Below are 23,225 nucleotides of genomic sequence, written 5' to 3'. Positions count from 1 at the left end.
CCCATTCCAATGCTTTACCACCCTCCTAGTGAAAAAGTTTTTCCTAATATCCAACCTAAACCTCCCCCACTGCAACTTGAGACCATTACTCCTTGTTCTGTCATCTGCTACCACTGAGAACAGTTTAGATCCATGCTCTTTGGAACCCCCTTTCAGGTAGTTGAAAGCAGCTATCAAATCCCCCCCTCATTCTTCTCTTCTGCAGACTAAATAATCCCAGTTCCCTCAGCCTCTCCTCATAAGTTATGCGCTCCAGCCCCATAATCGTTTTTGTTGCCCTCCGCTGGACTCTTTCCAATTTTTCCACATCCTCCTTGTAGTGTGGGGCCCAAAACTGGACACAGTACTCCAGATGAGGCCTCACCAGTGCCGAATAGAAGGGAATGATCATGTCCGTCGATCTGGCAATGCTCCTACTTATACAGCGCAAAATGCTGTTAGCCTTCTTGGCAACAAGGGCACATTGTTGACTCTTATCCAGCTTCTTGTCCACTTTAACCCCTAGATCCTTTTCTGGAGAACTGCTGCCTAGCCACTTGGTCCCTAGTCTGTAGCAGTGCATGGGATTCTCCCATCCCAAGTGCAGGACTCTGCACTTGTCCTTGTTGAACCTCATCAGATTTCTTTTGGCCCAATCCTCTAATTTGTCTAGGTCCCTCTGTATCCTGTCCCTACCCTCCAGCATATCTACCACTCCTCCCAGTTTAGTGTCATCTGCAAACTTGCTGAGGGTGCAATCCACGCCATCCTCCAGATCATTAATGAAGATATGGAACAAAACCGGCCCCAGGACCGATCCTTGGGGCACTCCGCTTGATACCGGCTGCCAACTAGCCATGGAGCCGTTGATCACTACCCATTGAGCCCGATGATCTAGCCAGCTTTCTATCCACCTTATAGTCCAGCTCATACTTCTTTAACTTGCTGGCAAGAATACTGTGGGAGACCCGTATCAAAAGTTTGCTAAAGTCAAGGAATAACACGTCCACTGCTTTCCCCTCATTCACAGAGTCAGTTATCTTATCATAGAAGATAATTAGGTTAGTCAGACATGACTTGCCCTTGGTGAATCCATGCTGACTCTTCCTGTCCTTCCGATATATTTTGTATCCTGGAATTACTGTGTCCCATTGATTATCCTCATTCCCCCAAGTTTTTGTGATACCTATTATATCAATATCCTCATTTAATACGAGGCACTCTAGTTCACCCATCTTATTATTTAGACTTCTAGCATTTGTATATAAGCACTTGAAAAACTTGTCACTTTTTAGCTGTCTGCCATTACATGATGTAATTGAATGGGACTCTTTTTCATTTGACTGTTTCTCATCAGATCCTACGCATATTTTATCATCTTCCATCCTCTCCTTCTTCCTAGGACATAGAGATCTCCATTAATCCTCCACTATGGGATGTCTCTGTCTGAACCATGTGCTCCTCTGCACCTGTCGGCTTTCCCCCAGCCCTTAGTTTAAAAACTGCTCTACAACCTTTTTAATTTTAATTGCCAGCAATCTGGTTCCATTTTGGTTTAGGTGGAGCCCATCCTTCCTGTATAGGGTCCCCTGTTCCTAAACATTTCCTCAGTTCCTAATAAATCTAAACTCCTCCTCCCTACACCATTGTCACATCCACACATTGAGACCCTGCAGTTCTGCCTGTCTAACTGACCCTGCGCATGGAACTGGAAGCATTTCAGAGAATGCTACCATGGAGGTCCTGGACTTCAATCTCTTACCTAGCAGCCTAAATTTGGCCTCCAGGACCTCTCTTCTATTCTTCCCTATGTCATTGGTACCTACATGTACCACAACCACCAGCTCCTCACCAGCATTACACATAAGTCTATCTGGATGTCTCGAGAGAATCCGCAACCTTTGCACCAGGAAGGCAAGTTAACCACGCAATTCTCCTGGACATCGCAAACCCAGCTATCTATATTTCTAATGATAGAATCCCCTATAACTATTACCTGTCTTCCTAATCATTGGAGTTTATATTTATACAATAGCCTAACAATTAGGGCTGTTAAGCGATTAAAAAAATTAAGCGTGATTAATCATGCGATTAATTGTACTGTTAAACAATAATAGAATACTATTTACACCTCTACCTCGATATAAAGCTGTCCTCGGGAGCCAAAAAATCTTACCGCATTATAGGTGAAACTGCGTTATATCAAACTTGCTTTGATCTGCCGGAGTGCGCAGGCCCGCCCCCCCCCGGAGCACTGCTTTACCGCGTTATATCAGTTTTTGTGTTATATTGGGTCGCATTATATCGGGGTAGAGGTGTATTTAAATATTTTTGGATGTTTTCTACATTTTCAAATGTATTGATTTAAATTACAACACAGAATACGAAGTGTACAGTGCTCACTTTATATTTATTTTTGATTACAAATATTTGCATTGTAAAAAAAACAAAAGAAATAGTATTTTTCAATTCACATAATATAAGCACTGTAGTGCAATCTCTTTATCATGAAAGTTGAACTTAAAAATGTGGAATTAGATACAAAAAATAACTGCACTCAAAAACAAAACAATGTAAAACTTTAGAGCCTACAAATCCACTCAGTCCTACTTCTTGTTCAGCTAATCGCTGAAACAAGTTTGTTTACATTTGAAGAAGATAATGCTGCCCTCTTCTTGCTTACAATGTCACCTGAAAGTGAGAACGGGTGTTCACATGGCACTGTTGTAGTTGGCGTCACAAGATATTTACGTGCCAGATGTGCTGAAGATTCATATGTTCCTTTATGCTTCAACCACCATTCCAGAGGTCATGCATCCATGCTAATGACAGGTTCTGCTTGATAACGATCCAGACTGACACATGTTCATTTTCATCATCTGAGTCAGATGCCACCAGCAGAAGGTTGATTTTCTTTTTGGTGGTTCAGATTCTGTAGTTTCCGCATCAGAGTGTTGCTCTTTTAAGAATTTTGAAAGCATGCTCCTCACCTCATCCCTCTCAGATTTTGGAAGGCACTTCAGATTCTTAAACCTTAGGTTGAGTGCTGTAGCTATCTTTAGAAATCTCACATTGATACCTTCTTTGCTTTATGTCAGATCTGCAGTGGAAGTGTTCTTAAAATGAACAACGTGCTGGGTCATCATCCGAGACTGCTATAACATGAAATATATGGCAGAATGCAGGTAAAACAGAGCGGGAGACATACAGTTCTCCCACAAGGAGTTCAGTCACTAAGTAAATAATGCATTATTTTTTTAACGAGCATCATCAGCATGGAAGCATGTCCTCTGGAATGGTGACCGAAGCATGAAGGGACATACAAATATTTAGCATATCTGGCACGTAAATACCTTGCAATGCCGGCTACAAAAGTGCCATGCGAATGTCTGTTCTCACTTTCAGTTGACATTGTAAATAAGAAGTGGGCAGCATTATCTCCTGTAAATGTAAACAAACTTGTTTGTCTTAGCGATTGGCTGAACAAGAAGTAGGACTGAGTTGACTTGTAGGCTCTAAAGTTTTACATTGTTCTGTTTTGAGTGCAGTTACGTAACCCCCAAAAAATCTACATTTGTAAGTTACACTTTCACAATAAAGAGATCACACTGCAGTACTTGTATGAGGTGAATTGAAAAATAGTATTTTTTATTTTACAGTGCAAATATTTGTAATAAAAATAATATAAAGTGAGCCCTTTGTATTCTGTGTTGTAATTTAAATCAATATATTTAAAAATGTAGAAAAACATCCAAAATATTTAATAAATTTCAACTGGTATTCTACTGTTTAATAGTGCAATTAAAACAGCGATTAATCGTGATTAATTTTTTGAGTTAATCGCAGTTAACTTGTGCGATTAAATTGACAGCCCTACTAATAATCTCAAGCTAATTTCAAGTACTGCTGCCCAAAATTGAAATTTCTCAAAGAATGTTTAATAGTTTAACTATTTCTTATATCCGTATGGTTTTTGTCCGTTTATGTAGTGTAGTGTACGGTTTTTGTTGTTGCAGGTTTGTGGAAGAAAATAATACGAATATCTTGTCTGAAGCTTTGAGTGGGCTGAGTTTTAATCTTTCCATTCAGAAAATATTTATCATTAATTTGAATGCAAATATTTGTAGATTTAGTAATTGTCTACAAGATTTGCAAGTTTTCTCTACTCCAGTTTCTATACTTGATTTAATTTATTTTTCTTTCTGCCTCAGCCTTCTTTTTTGGTATTCCCAGAAGATGCTCTGTTCAACTAAACCACTTTGTATAAAAAGTTGAAATACCATACACTTAACTAAAAATGTGTATGTACTTGACACATCAAATTACAAAACAGGAAAGTAAATTTAACCAAACCAAAAAGTATGAGCCAAAACCCTAAATTACCATTACCCTAAATCTGGGTTTTTAACAATGTGTTACTGAAACCTTAACTATCACAAAAAAAAACAAAAAAACATGTCTCTGCTGCTTGGACTGAATACCAACTGAGCTAAACATGTATTTGTCGCTTTATGGAGATTGGTCACTTTATAAACAACACACTGTTTTAAAAATCTGTTGAGCATTTTAAGGGAAAATTCTGTAGAATTTAATAAAAATACAAAAGATAGGTTTCTCTAGAAATTAGTCTTGAAAATCAATAGAATTATAGAGATAACATCCTTTCTATAGACTCTTTCTATCAATATGTTGAATTCACTGGAATTCAATGTAGGGTGACCAGATGTCCCGATTTTATAGGGACAGTCCCAATATTTGGGGCTTTTTTTTTATATGGGCTCCTATTACCTCCCACCCCCCTTTCCTGATTTTTCACACTTGCTATCTGGTCACCCTAATTCAATGGCATGCATTAGATACCATACTGCAGTTAGTTTAATATTCCATGAAGTATATATTTTCATTCTTTTTTATTGTTTGCCAAAAAACTACAGTACAAGAGTGTAAAGATTTTAAAATTAGGTGCTCAAGTTAAAAAATGCCAGAATTAAGATTGCCAGTGAGGCCTCAATTCAGACCTCTTGCACACATGCATCATGATAGAATTTTGCTGCCTATTGCATAAGAGGTCGTCTGTGACAGAGCCAGGGGTAGACCCAGGTTTCCTGGTTTCTAGTCCAATAACTTAACTATAGATGAATATTCTTGCTATCCTTACAACCCTCTTACTAATTTGCTATCCATCTAGTGCACTAAATGGAGCAGGAATCTTATTCTTAAAAAAAGTACAGCATATGAATATGTAATTAGACTGCATCATAATGCATACACCTAAGGGGACCAAATTCAGGTTATAGCGGCAGCCTAAATTATGGCATTTTCTAACTTTGCATGCTTTACTTTGCAAGCTTACCATTCTTTTAATGTAATGTTTTTATATCACTTCCTACATTTTTTTTAAGTAAACTGAAAAAACAAGTTCCACCATAATACATGGATCATTAGCAGGTTTGAACCTAAAAGCTTTAGATCTCCAACACAGACCATTTTCACCTGAGCAAAAGGCATCATTACTATATAGAGGATAATAGCCTTCTACTGCTATATGAAGCAGTTCCTGGAGAGGGAAGTTGGGTGACACAACACATACTTCAACAGTGACTTACACAACTAATTGCAGAAGAACATTGGCAGTCAGAATTCCCTGGTTCTTTTCCTGACTTCTCTGGAGGGAGGTTTTGAGTCAGGCAGCAAGACGCTTCCCTTTTTTCCTTTTATTTCCGAGTAGACTTGCAGTACTACCTAAGGTCTCAATCCTGTAAACACTTAATACAGAGCATAGTGTTTATTGCTATGAACAGTCCCCTTGAAGTTGGTGGAACTGGAAATACTCAAAATAGTGTTTTCACTTTTTGCAAATTAGGCCCCAACATTGTATCCCTGGCCTCCATTTAAAATACTGTTGCCCTTAGCTAGATAATTTCCAAGAAAGACTCATTTCTCTTTTTTTAGATCTGGTTGAAAAATGAGGATGTATGTATGTGAGTGAAACAAATGTTTTTAATGATTTTTTTCCCCAAATTTCAAAATCAAGATGATATTGAAATTTCAAAATTTGAACAATTACAACCTGGTTCTATAATTGATTTAAATGGTTAAGGAAAAATTTCATCAACATTTTTCCTGTTTATGACATTCAAAATTTCAAAATTCATAGAATTTTTGACCAGATTTATTTTCTGAAAAATAGTAGCTCTTTAATCTCTTTACATGAAGTGAGCGAGCATGCCTTTTACTGTACTGTAAGCAGAACAAGATGTCTCACACTGGATCTTTGACAGTCCTGGTTGTGTTGTTTTTAAAAATTGTATTGGTTTCTGGTAGAGCCTTACCAGTCTCCTGGTATTACACTTGCACACTTCAGGTCAGCGTCATTGCCTCAGTTGATTTAGCTATAAATGGTTAGGCTATTTTCAAAGGTTACAGCAACTACTGAATTTTCCACAGGAAGAACATATTAATCAATATGACACGTTCCTTCTTTCTCATGAAGTGGCTGGTGTAGGAGGGAAAGAACAGAAATTGAAACGATGGTTTCTACTTAGAGCAGAGCGAAGTATTGCCATAAGGCTGACCCACAGTTCTGTTTGTTTAATGTGTCTGGAAGGGTGCAATTAAATGGAGAGGAGTATATTTGGTTGTGATAAATTTGGCTTATTTAATCTGAATTAATATTTTGTAAGCAGGGCTGTATACTCAAACAAAATACCTTTTGTAAGATATTTTAGAGAGAAGTATTATGTATTCTTGGTTGGTTTGTGCCACTCAGGTTATCCTTATTTTTCGTTCAGTCCCTGTTAGAACATGCTAGCAAAAATGAAGTCTTTGATTTTCTCTGGAGAAGATAGAGATCTATTTAAAGTCTATCCTGCTTGTAGGTTCTTTTGGTATAACACAGCTTTCAAGATCTGTCAAAATGCATTTCTACTTTTTTTCCTTCACTAGATTGTCACTGGAGGGTCAATTAGAGCTCAATCAGCCAAAGCAGCGGCAACAAATGGTAGTCACCCTCAGGTCAGCTCTGCCTCTTGAGATTTGCAAGACAGCCGCTAAGAGTTCATGGCATATATTGTGCAACATTACACTTCCCATACATTGCAAAACCTAGTTTATTTTATACTGGCTCATTTTCGTAGATTTACTTTCCTACACAAGTAGTAAAACTCTCCACTTTTATTCCAGACACTTAATGTAGCTATAGAATATATTACATTAGATTGCTTATTTACATTTTTATACATATATACAATAGACTTGAAATCTGCTAATTGTGAACACAGCCAGTTTGTGATTGTGTTCCTACAACTGTTAATCATAGTCCTTCTTCCCTGTTCCCTCAATTGTTTGTTCTCCCACTGGTTGCCACCCATCCTAAACTAGCTCTTCAGGGTAAGAGACTATCCAGCCATGTGTGATTTGGTCCTTTGGCAGCTATTATAATACAAATAATAATTTTAATTCCATAGGTGATTTGATAGTCTGCTAGAGCTAGTGTATTGCATTAGTTCCTTTACTTAAGGAGAGCTAGTTGGTCGTTCGACAGTTCAAATATTCATTTATGCTTGGATGATTTTGCCTTTTATTTTAGCTCTGAGGAGTTGAGGTGATAAATTAATATGAACACCTTAGGCAGAAAATGAAATTCTAAAGGAAGCAAAAATGAAATTAGTCATGTATTAAATCTGCATGCCAGGAAATTCTCCTTAATTATAGTACCACAAAACCCATACCATCAAACTGTCTCATAGTCTGCTACTTTCTTCATTACTTTCTGGTAGTGAGGTGAATGTCTCCCACCATAGATAAGTAGGCTTGACAGAATTCTATTTTTTTACATAATTTTGATGGATTGTGTCAATATTTATTTTTAAGCATTTCTTCAATTTTTATCTACTTAAATTTTTACAGTTATGAGAAATTATGGGGAGAACAGACAATGGGGTGGGGTCAAACACTGACGGTAGACACCGAGATTTTAAAAGTTTTAACAATTAAAGTGACAATTGTCAACATTACATATTAAAATATACCAAGTAAATAGTTGTAAATCCAAACTGTAGGTTCTCAAGCAGCATTTTTCTTTATCTGTAAATTTTAATTATCTGTGCCAGGGGTTCTCAAACTTCATTGCACCGCGACCCCCTTCTGACAACAAAAATTACTACATGATCCCAAGAAGGGGGACTGAAGCCTGAGACCTACCGCTCCAGGCATGGGGACCGAAGCCAAAGGGCTTCATCTCCAGGGGTGGCCTGTAAGATGAGCCCTGCCACCCAGGGCTGAAGCCGAAGCCTGAGCCCTGGGCAGTGGGGCTAGGGTTATGCCCTGGGCCCCAGCCAATCTGAACACCAGCCCTGGTGATCCCTTTAAAATGGGGTCACAACCCACTTTGGGGTCCCAGCCCAGAGTTTTGAGAACCGCTGATATATGGAAAACAATTTTAAATGGTTTGTGTGTGTGCGGTAAAATTGACATTTACCAATAAAAATCTAGTCCTTCCAAGACTGAGTCTGCAGCCACCTAGGCAGTCTGAGCCTGCGTGGTTGCAGAGAAGATGACATATGTCTACTGCTGCAAAAACTTGGTTATCTCAATTAATCCTAATGTAAGCATCTTACATTCCCCATCTCTTTCATGGTATGCAGTGAGAGAAGGGAATAAGGGAAATTGAGCAGGAAAAAGGAACAGAGAAACCGATGTGAAGAAATGATGTCCCTTGTTTCATAGCTCAGTGTTTCACATTGTCTTTTGCTGAAGTATTGGGAGGTTGTTTCTTGGTGTGGTATTCCGACACTCCTTTCCCTGTAGCTTTCATATCCATTCTCAGAATACTACAATACCTCCGTCTGAGAATACTCAGCCATTTCTGGGCAAGTAAGGCTTCATATCATCGTTTCAGTCTCCTAAAGGAGTGGAAGTCCTAGAACTGTAGTCTCCATTATAGCATCTTAGAACAGCGGTATAACCTTACTGATAAGTGCTGACAGCCAAATCATTATACATAAAATGGTAGCCTCCCATTTAAAAAAAACTGTTTCAAAATACTATTCACAGGTAGGCACACAATCACCTCTACAGTTGAGAGCACAAATAATCTATGCAGGTTTGTACATAAAGCTATACAAATTCAAAGTACAGAGCTAAGTATTAATATGCTAGTGGGAGGCATATTTGAAAGAGAAGTCTTAGGGTACGTCTTCACTACCCGCTGTATCGGCGGGTAGCAATCGATTTATCCGGGATCGATATATCGCGTCTCATTAAGACACGATATATCGATCCCCGAACGCGCTCACCGTCGACTCCGGAACTCCACCAGAGCGAGCGGCGGTAGCGCAGTCGACTGGGGAGCCGCGGCTATCGATCCCGCGCCGTCTGGACCCCAGGTAATTCGATCCAAGATACTTCAACTTCAGCTACGCTATTCGCGTAGCTGAAGTTGCGTATCTTGGATCGATCCCCCTCCCCAGTGTAGACCAGCCCTTAGATTGAAGACTTAAAGAAAAATGTTACATGTCCTTTTGTAGATATGCAGCAGACATTTTAAAAGTATTTTAACATCCAAGTCATGTGGTGCATTATATTGTTAACATCTGAGACTTGTGGTGTTGCAACTTACGGTCTGAGAGCTTCAGGACTCCCCTTTTACTGAACAGCTTGGTTTCTTTCTCACTGTTGAAACAAGATTACTGAGTTTGCTTGTGAATCTGGACCACAGATTATATAGTTACATTGTACAGCTACAGAGCTACTGGAGCTAGTCATATCATTACCATGTTATCTTAATTCGTATTTCTTATTGATTGGTCATATTTTGCAGATTTCTTGAAGAGACCACTAGAAAACTATGTGAAAAAGTTAAAAGTACCAGTTTATGTGATTCGAATGGAGCAACGTTCTGGATTGATCAGAGCCAGGTTGAAGGGGGCTGCTGCTTCCAAAGGCCAAGTCATCACCTTCTTAGATGCTCATTGTGAATGTACAGTGGGATGGCTTGAACCTCTGTTGGCACGAATCAAAGTTGACAGGTAATTATCAATTTATTTGTTAATGTTCTACCTTTTTTTAAAGGTTAATAAGGAACACTTTTTTACTGCAGATTTAACTTAGTTTATCAGCTTCAGCTGAACATATTGTTAACCTGCTTTATAGTAGTGGATTCATTTTGTAATTTCCCAGATTTTCACAAATGTGTGATTTAAAACTAGTGTTCATACGAAATGCTAATACGGGGGAGCTTTTAAAAAGCAAAACTTGCTGTTAAATTTAAACTTACATTGAAATATTTTGTCTGTACATGTCCTGACTAAGCCTTGGTCTACAACTTATGCCAGTATGACTACATCACTTGTGTTTGGAAATGCACACACCTGAGCGATGCAATTATACTGACCGAACTCCCGGTGTCAGTATAACTGCGTTGCTCAGTTATCACTCTCCCATCAGTGTAGGGAGTGTCTTCACTAAGGGCTGGTCTACACTGGGGGCGGATTCAATCTAAGATACGCAACTTCAGCTACGAGAATAGCGTAGCTGAAGTTGACGTATCTTAGATTGACTTACCTCGCGTCCTCACAGCACGGGATCGATGGCCACGGCTGCCCCGTCGACTCCACTTCCGCCTCTCGCTCTGGTGGAGTTCCGGAGTCGATGGGGAGTGCGTGCGGCGATTGATTTATCGCGTCTAGACGAGACGCGATAAATCGATCCCCGATAGATCGATTACTACCCGCCAATCCGGCAGGAGGTGAAGACGTACCCAAAGCAATGCAGTGTCACAGCTGCACTGGTGCAGCTGCACCACTGTAAATGTAGACAAGCCCTTAAATACTCACCCATTCTAGGGAAACATAATAAAACTGAGAGCAATGTGCTGGAGCTCCTTCACCTGTAGCCTGGCCCACATTCTCACCCATCTGGAAGACCAGCCTATGGGGAAGTTCTAAAAGATCATTCTGGTCACAACCTAATGAAAACATGAGTGAGGGAGAGTTCAATTTTTTATTTTTATTTTTTTGCGAGATTGGTGTAGATACCTATAGGAGCAAGATGTTGGTAGTCAGCTTTGCCTAGCTGACATCCATTAACTACTAATTGTCAGTTTCTGCTTGGCGTATGCAAAATAAAGCAGCTGTTGAAGTGTTACATGTTAGGGTTGAGGTCCACTGGTATAATTGCAGGGGGAAGTTTTTAATGTTGTTCTTCACACAATAGAGTTAACTCTAGTCATTGCTGGAAACAATTTAGTTTGAGAACTAAAGTTGTAAGCACAATTCACTGTTACACTCCTGTATGTTATGACTGCTCTCCTATCAAAACAACATTTTAAATGGCAATTAATGTTGAAGTTATACTTTATAGTTCTGGAGGTATAGTTTGGAATTGAGAGGAGGGCCAGGTTTTTAATAATGTTAGCCTTAAAAGAATATACATATTAAATGGATAATAAGAAAAGATTAGCATTGTCTTGATTCAGATCTGGTACTATTTCATAATATAGTTTGCTAATCTAGACTAGTTACCAAGCGTAGCATAATCTCTCGAATCATCTGGTGTCGTCGTCTTGTTCATTACGGTAATATCTTTTTTCAGAAAAACAAACACTTCCACATAGCAAATATATTTATTAGGTAATTTTAGATTTCCCTGCTATATTTACTGTAAAGACCCATCAGAGCCTTGAACGCATGATAAACCAACTGGTTTCAAAAATTTAGTCAGGTCCACTATTTTGGGGTTCTCATGATGGTTTCTTTGTATATATAAAGACTATATTTAAGTTATAAATCACCTATGAATGAGTACTATACTGTAAAATAAGACAAGAACAAATGACTATAAACTGGCCATGAACAAATCCAGGGTGGAAATTAAAAGGTTTTCATCAGTGGGTGTTCTGGAACAGCCTCTCAATAAGAGTTGTGGGGGCAAACAAGTTAATTAGTTTTAAGTGAACTGGGCAAACTTATGAGTGCAATTGTATGATGGGGTTGCTTGGAATGCTAGGGGACAGGGCTCAACAGCCCTGCAGCTCTCTTCCAGTTTGTGTCTTAAGTTCCTAAAGCTCATGTGTCAGGATTTCAGCTGGCTACTGACAGGTCAGGAAGGGATTTTTTTCCCATTCCAATGTATTCTGGGAGGTTTTTAATCTCCTGAAGCATTAAGATGTTTACGGCTGGAAATGGGACAGTAACCAGAGTTGGCTAGGCCTCTGAGCATTCTCTCTGTCAGGTTGCTTGGCTGGTTGGTTTTTGCTCATGTGCTTAGGGTCTAACTGATCACCATATGAGAGGTTAGGAAGGAGTTTCCCCCAGATCAGATTTGCAGGTTTTTTGCCTTCCTCTGCAGTATGTGTATGCGGGTCACTTGCTAGGATAATCAGGATATCTCACTTAATCATTTCCTTGCCATTGTGGGGGCGTTGGGCACTGTCACACCTCCGTCCCTTCTGTTTTCTGCCTGTGTCACATAATAGTCTAGTATGTTGTGCATTATAATACTTTGATCTCATTTCCATTGCTGGGTTTAGAGTGTGAGTGCTGTGTGGTGTTGGTGCGCTGTGATAAACAGGAGTTCAGACTAGATCAGTCATGGGCAACCTGCGGCCCATGGGTCGCATGCGGCCCGTCAGGGTAATCTGCTGGCGGGCCGCCAGACAGTTTGTTTACATTTGCACGGCCGCCTGCAGCTCCCAGTGGCTGCGGTTCGCTGTTCCCGGCCAATGGGAGCGGCGGGAAGCGGTGCAGGCTGCAGGAACGTGCTTGCTGCCGCTTCCCGCAGCTCCCATTGGCCGGGAGCGGCGAACCACGGCCACTGGGAGCTGCAGGCAGCCATACAAATGTACACAAACTGGCAGCCTGCCAGCGGATTACCCTGATGGGGCCACAGGTTGCCCACCACTGCACTAGATTATCTAGTGGCCCCTTCTGGCCTAAAACTCTAACTTGGTTGTTGGGAAACTGTTTTCTAACCTTAGGATGATTACTTGAGCTATATTCATCTATATTGTAGTTGGAAATTGAGAAATCGCCTACTTTCTTAGTGTGGGGGGGGGAGAGGACTAAGAAAAAAGTAGGACTTATGAGGGTGCTTTATGGAATGTCGTTTGTATATGTTGGTTCCATCCAGTACCCCTGCAGTTGTGGGGGCAGTTTATTAAAATAACCAGCCTAAATAATTTCTTTTGTGTGCTAGTGATGCAGATTTCAGTTTTGTGTTTAAAATAAACCTGGCTGGAGTAAATTACTGAGAGATAAATTTAACATCTAAATTATCATTACAAAAATATGGTGCATTAACAACAATTTGCAAGAAATGAAGTTTTGTTGGGAACTCTGCTAAGAGGAAATTACAGTATTTTACCTTTGAAGTCATTATTAAGTCCTGTTTTTTCTTGTGAGATTATCATTGGATAAATAGTGGTGCAGGTTGTGCAAGTTGCATCTTTGAATCATATCTTGATATGTGACTTTCCAAGAAAGGGGATGTGGCCACAGAGTTGTCAAAAAGCATTTCCAAGAGTGTTAAGCTCATTACTATCTCAGAATTCACCTTCTAAAGAATAGGACAAAGGACGAGTGGCTTCTTCCTGTTGGAGATCTCTACATGACATCAGTGTATTTGTTAACCAGAGTTGCTTCATTACATCCATTTGTCAATGTTATCTGAGTATTCCTCCCCAGAGCAAAGACCAGATTTTACTTCAAAACATGTAAGATATCTTGGGCATACATCTAGGGACCAAAAATTCTTCTTATCCTGGGTCACTGTGTGGCATTAGAAAGTCATTATCACTTCATGCCTCAGTTTTCTTATGTGCAAGATGAAGATAATTACTCATTGATTACTCCAGGAGTGTTTAGAGGAATAATTAGCTAATGTTTGTATAGTACTTTGAAGACATAAAGCACTGTTAGTGTTAAGTAATGTAGTAGTATAAATAAAAATTAAGCCATTACCAAAAACAGGACAAATGTGCACTCTGTCTGGTAGGCAAATACCATTACAAATGGAATGGTAAAAACTCTTTTAATTTAGTAAAATGCCTATGCCTCCTGACAGCTAAAGGCTTCATGTTTACTGTAAATTTGAAGGGATGCTTGTTCTCTACAGTAGGTAAGAGACAAAAGACACAGCTGTTGGTCACTTTTTCTAATAAGTTTTGTCACTTCTCTCTTTAGGAGAACAGTAGTGTGTCCTATCATTGATGTAATCAGTGATGACACCTTTGAATATATGGCAGGCTCTGATATGACCTATGGCGGATTCAACTGGAAGTTGAATTTCCGCTGGTATCCTGTTCCTCAGAGAGAAATGGACCGAAGGAAAGGTGATCGGACCCTTCCTGTCAGGTAAGGGGAATTGATTGTATTAGTTTAATTATCAAATACCTAAAATGATTCGTTATTATTTTGTGGTCTCCTTTCCAGATTAGTTTTTACATACAGTAGAACCTCAGAGTTATGGACACTTCGGGAATGGAGGTTGTTCGTAACTCTGAACAAAACACAGCTCCAGCAGTTCACACTCTGGGCCAGATTCCAGAGGCAGCTAGGCAGCTTCCTTGTAGGACAGCTTCTTTCCCTGGCCCAGGCAAGCTTGTGTCCCCCTCCCAGCTGGGGTGGGGGGTGAAAACAGCATGTCCCCCTCCTGGCAGCAACAGTGAAAACAGCACCCACAGCCTACAGGAAAGCAGCGCAGACCGCAGTGCTGCATCTGCTCCGGCTGGCAGCAGTGGCTGATAGCTTTGCCTGTAAATCTCAGCGTCTTCACTTCCTAGCTGTAAGTGGGTGCCCCGTGCGTGGGGGTGAGGGTGGAGGTGGGGGTGGGGACAGGCAGCCCAGATGTGCCCACCTTTAAGAAGCAATACAGGCACAATATAGTATTTGCTGCCCTTTTTTTTTTTTTTTCCGTCTCTGCTGCTGCCTGATTGGTTACTTCCAGTTTCATATGATGTCTGGTTGACCAGTCAGTCCATAACTCTGGTGTTCGTATCTTTGAGGTTCTACTGTACCAATAATTAGCGAGGTATGATTTATCAACAGTTTGGCATGTTTAGAGTAATAGTATAGTATGAAGGCTGTATTGTGATGAGATCTTCCTGCTAAATATGTTTTTAGATTAAACTAATAGTGAAGGAAAAAACAGATTTCTTATAACTTTATTTTAAAATATACCTAATGATTTATCAATTTAATTACCGGAGAACTTAAATGAACACATGAGATTCCCACATTCTTCACGAATAATATACACTTTTTTTTTTTATTGATGTTCGCCTTTTTCTTATCTATCTTTTATTCTAGGAGAGGAAATGTTTATGGTTCAGTGATGTGACGGTTATACATTGATTTTATTTGTAATGAGATCTCTTTTTATTTAGATCAGGGGAGGGTGATTGATTTTAGTGGTTTAAATTAAACATGAATACACTCAGGTTGTCTGTAGCTCTCACCGTCTTGCCTGTATAATACTTACCCTTGTAGTATCTACTTGTATTTTTACAATCAGTGGCTCCATTTTGAATTAAAATTGGTCAGATATTACTAACAATAGATATGTGGAGGTAGCTGTTATCTTCTGTTCCATTACAAAGATTCAGAAACTTAAGAGCTCCTTTCCAGGGCTCGATATTATTTTAGTAATCAAGTGTTGTGACCGATCTATTTAGCTGTTTTGCATGCAATTGCTTGCAAAGTTTATTGCACCTACACTTAACTGCAGGTGCACAATTGCCATTTGTAAAAAATTAGTTCAAACCATTTCTGAATAAATGAAATTGCTGATAGAAGACCTATATACATTAAATTGACAGTTCTTTCATGCTTCTATTTATTTATATAAATAAGCATGAAAGAATACTGTCAATTTAATGTAGTCAAAGTACCCTACATACACATGAGATAAGAACACTGATTTTTTCATTAAAAGGCTAAGTAAATAATTGAAGTTTAGGAGATTTTTCAAATTAGTTAGGAAATAGCTAGCACATTTTTGAGAAACTTTTTAGTAGCTGAAAAAGCGGTTGTAATGAAGCTCTATATGTATCTCTGATTACAGTGTTTGTTTCTGTGAACACTGTAATATATTGAAAATAAGCATGGCCAACAGTACTTGGACTGTGATGCTTTCTTCTTGAGGAATGGTCTTAAAAAAAAAACGTTTTTTCTTCAGGAAATTAATGCCTTTTGTAAGGTACAAGCCTTAGAGATGGAAGATTTCTATCTAGCCCATGGGCATTAGCATCCTACCATCTACTTCCTCTGTCCTGACCTATAGAGAGTAGCTTTAGGGAGGAAAGACCGATGTAAGCATTGGACCCATTAAGTTGTTCCTTCTGCTGAAACTCGCCAACATAGTGCCAATTCAGATATCAGGTAGACACTTATTGACTAGAAACTACCAGTAGATTAAAAATGCTGACTGAGTTCCACAGGCCACTACACCATTAGTTGACAACAACTTTCAGTCGTAGCAGACTGAGAGAGACTGAGAGGTGCTTGAACAGTTGATGTGTACGTGAAAGGCTTTGTATCACACTATTAATCACATAGGCCATCTAGTCCGCCAGGAAATGGCTTAGTTACAGTACAATAAGATACAGGTATGAAATAAAAGTAAGATAAACAAAAGATTTGAAGGAAAGAGGCAAAGGATAAAAAGCAAACTAAGTAAAAAAACCCAAAGATGCTTAAATGGTATGGAAAAGATTTGGTTTATACATTTCTCTACGTGTGTAGTCAAAATGTCCAGTATTCTGCCTTTAAAGTGCTTTTACATATTTGTCTTCTTTCAGGACACCCACAATGGCAGGAGGCCTTTTTTCAATAGACAGGGATTACTTTCAGGAAATTGGAACATATGATGCTGGAATGGATATTTGGGGAGGAGAAAACCTAGAAATTTCTTTCAGGGTAAGCAGCAATTCCTTTTGGTTCAGTGCTTTATGTCTTAATTTAGGACAGTTTAAGTTGTATAAATGGTAACCTGTTGCAGTCCTTGTACCTTTAATATCCAAGCACAGATAGCAACTTAATTTTTGTGTAATTTCTCGTGTGGACCATTGAAAGTGCTATATTGTCAGTAAAGGAAAATATCAATTATGCAGTCTACAGAGCCATGAGACAAAAATGTTTGGACATAGAATTTTCATTTAAAGAAAAATAAGCATTTCAAAAATAATCAACTAAGATTTGCCTGTTTAGAAGCTCTGTTAGAGTAGAGTCTTGGAGAGACATTATAAACTAAGCTGACATCAGTGATGTGTGGCTTAACCTTCCAATAAAAGCTAGTCTTTCCATTATAAACCCTCGTTCAGTCATTTACAACTTGATGGTTGCATCCTTTTATGGGTGTGGGATCTACCTAGTATAGTCCATATTTCTGAAATATGTTCCATGTTGGGTGACTACCAAATGATAACGTTTATCATTCCCTTCTTTGCTTTCAGCCACAGTGAATGGGGGTTACTGCCAGTATAGCTAAGTTAAACACATCAACAAGAATTTTAAGCGGCTATCTTTTGGGGCTCAGAATAAAATTGAAAAGGTCTTCCAGACTAAGTTCAGATAATCTTATTGAGAACAAAAATTTCTGGCTCTTGTTACATTTTACAGAGAAATCTAGCAATAAAAACAGGGTGGATTGATTTAAATCAGCAAGCAAGAAGCCTAATTTAAATAATCAATTTTAAACTTGTTTTGCATTTCTATATTTTTTTCTTTACAAAAGGTTAATTCACATTGGTTGGCCATCATTAAAACATGTTGATTTTCAGCCAAATGTAACTTTTACTCTAAATTTGATACTTCTCTTTGCTAAGTAGTATGTACTGTATCTCTTCACATTTATTTAATTATATCTTAATGTTTATTCAAATTCTTAATTTTTACTTTTTTGTTAGGTTAGGAAAAGATGAATGACACATTTCTTATTTACTAGATTAATTTTTTACTTGTGATTTGTGTCAAGCTGCATTAGGACAGAGATTAAAAATCTACAAAACCCCGCATTTTAAAATTATTAGTTAAATAAAACTACCTTGATTGTGCTGGATGCATAAGAAAAAAAAAGTTTCTCAAAACATGCTTTGCATTTAAAACTGATTTATAAAACAAAAGAAGTATTATTTGTCGCTAGGAAACTGAACTGATTTGTTTCTGGTCGTTATGTATTTCAGGATTTTAGAACTAGTGGATTTCATCCTCTCAACACCTTTTTTTTTTTTTTTTTTTTTTCTTTTCTCCATAGATTTGAAGTGGGAAAACAAGCTTTCCTGCTTTTTCAACTCCCAATCTGTTTCTCAACTTTGTATAAACTAATCATTGAACTGAACCAGTTGAATAAATTTAAAATGAAGAAAATATTGTCCCTGCATCTGGAGAAGGTTATTGCTGTCAAAAGCTGGTTTAGCACTTTAGTAAAATCTGGTTCCAGGTGCTAAACTAGTTCACCAGTTCAATGTGAACTTGCACCAGTTCAGTGTGGCTTGACTTTTTTAAAATCTTCAGCAGCAAATGTGTACTGCTTGAATATTTTATTTAATTTAAATTATTTTAGTAGATATTAGTGAGTTTAGGTCTTAGCATAGGTTGTCATAATTTCACATTTAATTAGGTTTATTTTTTTAAAAGAAAAATGTATTTCATAAAACAAAAATCCAGTTTAAATTTTTTAAAAATCTGATTTTTTTAAAATTTATTTTTATCCACCATGAATAGGAACTTCTTTTAGACAAAGTAACACCTTTGCTGCTTCCATTTTTCTCTTTTTGCTTCACTCTGAGTGCTACCATTCATCTCTAGCAGCCCCTGACTGGCATCTCAGTGCTGTTGTGCCTGATGTCACTAAGTCTGCCCCCAGCCGCCCCTTAAATTCTCTTCTAGTGAGCAGGACACTAACATTTTTACTTGACTTTTGAGCAACAGAATTTTTTCCAGCTTGAAAAGACATTAGGTAGAAAAACTCTTTAAAAATCACCTTAATTGTGGCCACTTTGAATTATGCAATGACTGTTCTATCACTTTCAGATTTGGCAGTGCGGGGGCACCTTGGAAATTGTAACCTGTTCACATGTTGGACATGTGTTCCGAAAAGCCACTCCTTATACTTTTCCAGGAGGCACAGGACAGATTATCAACAAAAATAACAGACGGCTTGCAGAAGTCTGGATGGATGAGTTTAAGAATTTCTTTTACATCATTTCCCCAGGTGAGCAGTCTTTGGTGTGAAATAATTCCATTCAAGATAGAAGATCTGTGTGTCTTCAAAAGGAAAAATAAAAATAAGTACTTCTAAATAAAAATGCTGGTAATTGTGGAGAAAATGCCTTCCAGTAAAATAAAGATCACTTAAAACAATTTCTGTTAAAGGAATGGTCTTATTTAAAAAAAAAACAAAAAAAAAAAAAAACATTTTCTGTTATCCTAACCAAACAGATGCGGGTGTGCCCTGAAGTCCTTTTTACATGCATATGTGAAAGTTAAGAAGGAGCTTCAAGTGCACAAAAATAAAAGTGCAATGGAAAGACTTGTGGAAGCGGAGTGCTGGAAGTGTAGCCAGAAGTCCAAATACATCTTATAATATCCTGAAGTATGGCCCATGGCTGCTTTCTCCCTATAACTTCAGATTGAATAGGTTAGAGATGATCAGCTGAAATTCATTGCTGATTAATCAAATAAGCAATTTCCTTTCATCTATCAAGAAAGGTAAAAAGCAGTCAAATTTATATTTTAGGTAAATGTATGGGAATATATATTTGTGGAAATAAGGCATCTCCTTCAAATTACTGTTGTGGCCCTCAGAATTATGAATGTTTTACATTCCTGTCTGTTAATTCCAAAGAAAACATTCCTTTTAACAGTCTTTCAGATGAATACTTTTAAAATAAATTAACCTTACAAAGTTACGGTATTTGTGAATTGACATTATGCATACAATGGATTTCTGGTGCTTTATTTGTAAAAGTAGTTTCCATTTTCTTCTTGGGGAAAACATGATCAGTTTGCCTGTAATCGAATACTTCTTTCTAGTAAAGTAGACTGGTATCCTTTTAGTCAATGACCTTCTTTTGTTAAACGAAGTTAATGCTGAGTTATCAGCCTACTTTGAATTTTTTTTTACATTTAAACTTTTTCTCGTGTTTCTTAATGTATTCCTTCCTCCCTCTTTTATCTTAATTCCCCTCAACTTTTCTGCTTTCTTTCTCTGTATGTAGCAGCTCTTCCGCTGATGCTTAAGATCTGGCCCACAAGAAATCAGCAACAAGGTTGAGGGTGAGGATTCCTGGGGAGAAGCAGACTTGGCTCCCAGAAGAGCACCAGTCGTCCATGAAATCCTCTTTAATTAGTTCCCCATTATCTGTTCCTCTCAACCCCACTCTCCAGTTCCTCAAGTATCAGAGGGGTAGCCGTGTTAGTCTGAATCTGTAAAAAGCAACAGAGGGTCCTGTGGCACCTTTAAGACTAACAGAAGTATTGGGAGCATAAGCTTTTGTGGGTAAGAACCTCACTTCTTCAGATGCAAGTAAAGGAAATTTCCAGAGGCTCTGGAAATTTCCATTACTTGCATCTGAAGAAGTGAGGTTCTTACCCACGAAAGCTTATGCTCCCAATACTTCTGTTAGTCTTAAAGGTGCCACAGGACCCTCTGTTGCTTTCTCCAGTTCCTGTTTTTCTGTGATTTCCTGTCTAGGGGCTAGTAGGAGGACAATAGAATTGAGTATTCAAGCTGTTCTCATAGTCATACAGTTAACTCTCAATTTGCAGTTTACTCACCTGGGAGTAAGTAGTTCATCTGTAATGGTAATGGGCAATTATTAGTTTTCACAGTATTTAAATTGAGGAGTTGACTTGAAGGGCCAACAGAGACTGGAGAACTAATAAAAAATGTGAGCATGGTGAGTACAGAAAGGGAAGCCAGTAGGAGCCTTTTCTAAGGTAAAGAAAATAGGAATGCCAGCTAGAGGAGACCTATTGGAGGTTGTGATAAGAGATTAGGATTAGGGAGGTAGTATTGTGGATGTCACAAGGAGTGAGGGAGGGATTAGTTGTTGGGATGAAGGGGTTTTGGAAAGCTTCAGGTATCCAAAATTTGCTTCCTTGTTTTAACCAATCTTCTGCAGCTTTCAGTCACAAAGGTCCATTTATTCATAAAATATCCCAAAATAGGACACATTCAATTTACCAGTATGTACACTGTGATTTCTGACCTCTGGGTGCAAACAAGGATGCCAGTCTCTCAGGGTGAGACTCTCATCTGGACCAACACATTACCCATGGAAAAGATGGGCTATGTCAGAAATTACTAAATGCATTAATCTGCTAGTTTAAAAGACTAGTACTATGCATTACCTTCCATTACCAGTCGCTTACGTAAGCCAGCAAGGTAGAAAAAATAGCTCACTAAATCCAGAAGCTCTGCAGATTTTATTCTCAAGGAAACGTACCTAAATTCAAGGGATGTTTATCAAAAGGGCCTATAAACCAGAGAGTGGACTAGCTGAGCCACCAAACTGCAAACAACTAAGAATGGACTCTGAACAGAAAAAAATTTCAAATCATCTCAACGTCATTAGACACTCCTGCCCGGATCTGTTCACATCCGGCAAGGACAGGAAAGCCAGAAAATACTTCACAAGAGAGCTCAACCCAAAGCTCCAGAAAATAGCATTGCCCTACTACTTTGCTCACCCAGCAAACTACTGCACACTTTTTTCTTTCTTCCAGTTCTGGGAAAAGTAATCAAGAATAGTGAAAGCTAAGAAGGAACAGTAATTCTAATAGCTCCAAACATGCTAGAAGGATTTTGCTAGTCACTACTGAAGTCCTGATAGAACTAGTACAAAGGCTTTCACTCATATTTACAGACCAGATCTACTTTCTCATGGGTTTCTCAGTCACACAAATCCAAGCCACCTTAGTTTCAAAGTGAAAATCCTAGCCAAAGTTTGGATACTCAGCTGTGGTAATAAGAATGTTATTAGAATCAGTTGGCCCATCCACCAGCCTGTTCAAAATCTTGATGAGGTCCTTCTGTTGGTACATGTGGGGATGCAAAGTTCCATGAGAGGGTAAGGGTCACGATGGGACACTTGCCTGACAATAAATCATGGCCTTATGTAAGGCCCCCTGGTGGTTATATAAGATGAAGCCTTATGTAAGGCCCCCTAGTGGTTATATAAGATGGGGCCTTATGTAAGCCCCGCCTGGTGGTTATATAAGATGAGGCCTTATGTAAGGCCCCCTGGTGGTTATATAAGATGAGGCCTTATGTAAGGCCCCCTGGTGGTTATATAAGACATGGCCTTATGTAAGGAACATCTGAACCAATCGGTGTGGGGCTATACATGTGATGAACACATGATTCTCCTTCTTGTCCAATCGGTAGATGTGTAATTATTGCCTAATTGTGTTATGTAATGTTAAGAAAGACTATAAAAGAAAGCTTGTAATAAACAGAGTTGGAGTTCAGCAAGAAAGACTATAAGAGAAAGCTTGTAATAAAGAGTCAGCTTGCAACCACATTGGTCGTGTGCTTTATCCGCTCCCCACAGGTACAAATATAAAAAGATCAATCCCAGAAAACACAAGTCCCACTATCCTGGTCGTTTTTTATATGAATAATTTGACATGGCTTTTGAACTGTGTGCCATTTCTTCACTCTATCACTGTACATTCTTCTAAATCTGATATTTGTTTGGTATGCAGTTTCTTCAAAGCAGCTTATTTGGTCAAATTAACCATCAGAAGCATTTTTCAATCATGGCACTTATGCTGAGCTTTTTTATTCTTGACTTCTCATCCATTTGAAGCAAAAATCACCTTGTCTTTATACCTACTATCTATAAAAACCTGTTTCCTTGTGCCATTACCATAGTGAAGAGTATTTGAGAGACCTCTTTGCAGGTACAAGTCTTATACTGCATATTTCATGATGACAGAATAATCTGCACATTTGAATCTTTTATAACTCTGGCAAACACACTCTGCCATGTCTTGCAGGGCAATGTCTTCTCCTTCTGCCCAAATTTAAAGAACCAAAAGAAAATGTTACAGCACAATCTGTGTCTGCAGAGCAATGAAGATAAATCTTTAAATTTACTGATTCCATAAAAAAAAAATCATGCCTTTCTACCAAAGATGCCTTTTGAAACAGGATGTTCATGGCATCAATAGCTAGATAGATCAAACGTTAACAATGCATATATCACATCAGGTATACAAGTCTGACAGGGAATCAAAGCCTCT

General features: G+C 38.5%; 1 protein-coding gene across 3 annotated transcripts in view; it reads left to right on the top strand.

Moving 5' to 3' along the window:
- Window positions 1–23,225, top strand: part of GALNT1 (polypeptide N-acetylgalactosaminyltransferase 1) — a 211,144-nt gene that overhangs the window by 145,783 nt on the left and 42,136 nt on the right. For all 3 annotated transcript variants that reach the window (XM_026654148.2, XM_026654146.2, XM_029912078.1), the window contains 4 exons: window positions 9,800–10,007; window positions 14,160–14,330; window positions 16,775–16,892; window positions 19,008–19,188. In XM_026654148.2, coding sequence (XP_026509933.1) covers window positions 9,800–10,007; window positions 14,160–14,330; window positions 16,775–16,892; window positions 19,008–19,188 — 678 coding nt within the window. The remainder of the gene's footprint in view (window positions 1–9,799; window positions 10,008–14,159; window positions 14,331–16,774; window positions 16,893–19,007; window positions 19,189–23,225) is intronic.

Source organism: Terrapene carolina, unplaced genomic scaffold (genome assembly GCF_002925995.2).
Source record: "Terrapene carolina triunguis isolate 2854851 unplaced genomic scaffold, T_m_triunguis-2.0 Scaffold183, whole genome shotgun sequence".
NCBI classification, from domain to species: domain Eukaryota; kingdom Metazoa; phylum Chordata; order Testudines; family Emydidae; genus Terrapene; species Terrapene triunguis.
Note: the sequence above shows the minus strand (reverse complement) of the source record. Positions and strands in the feature narration are given on the sequence as shown.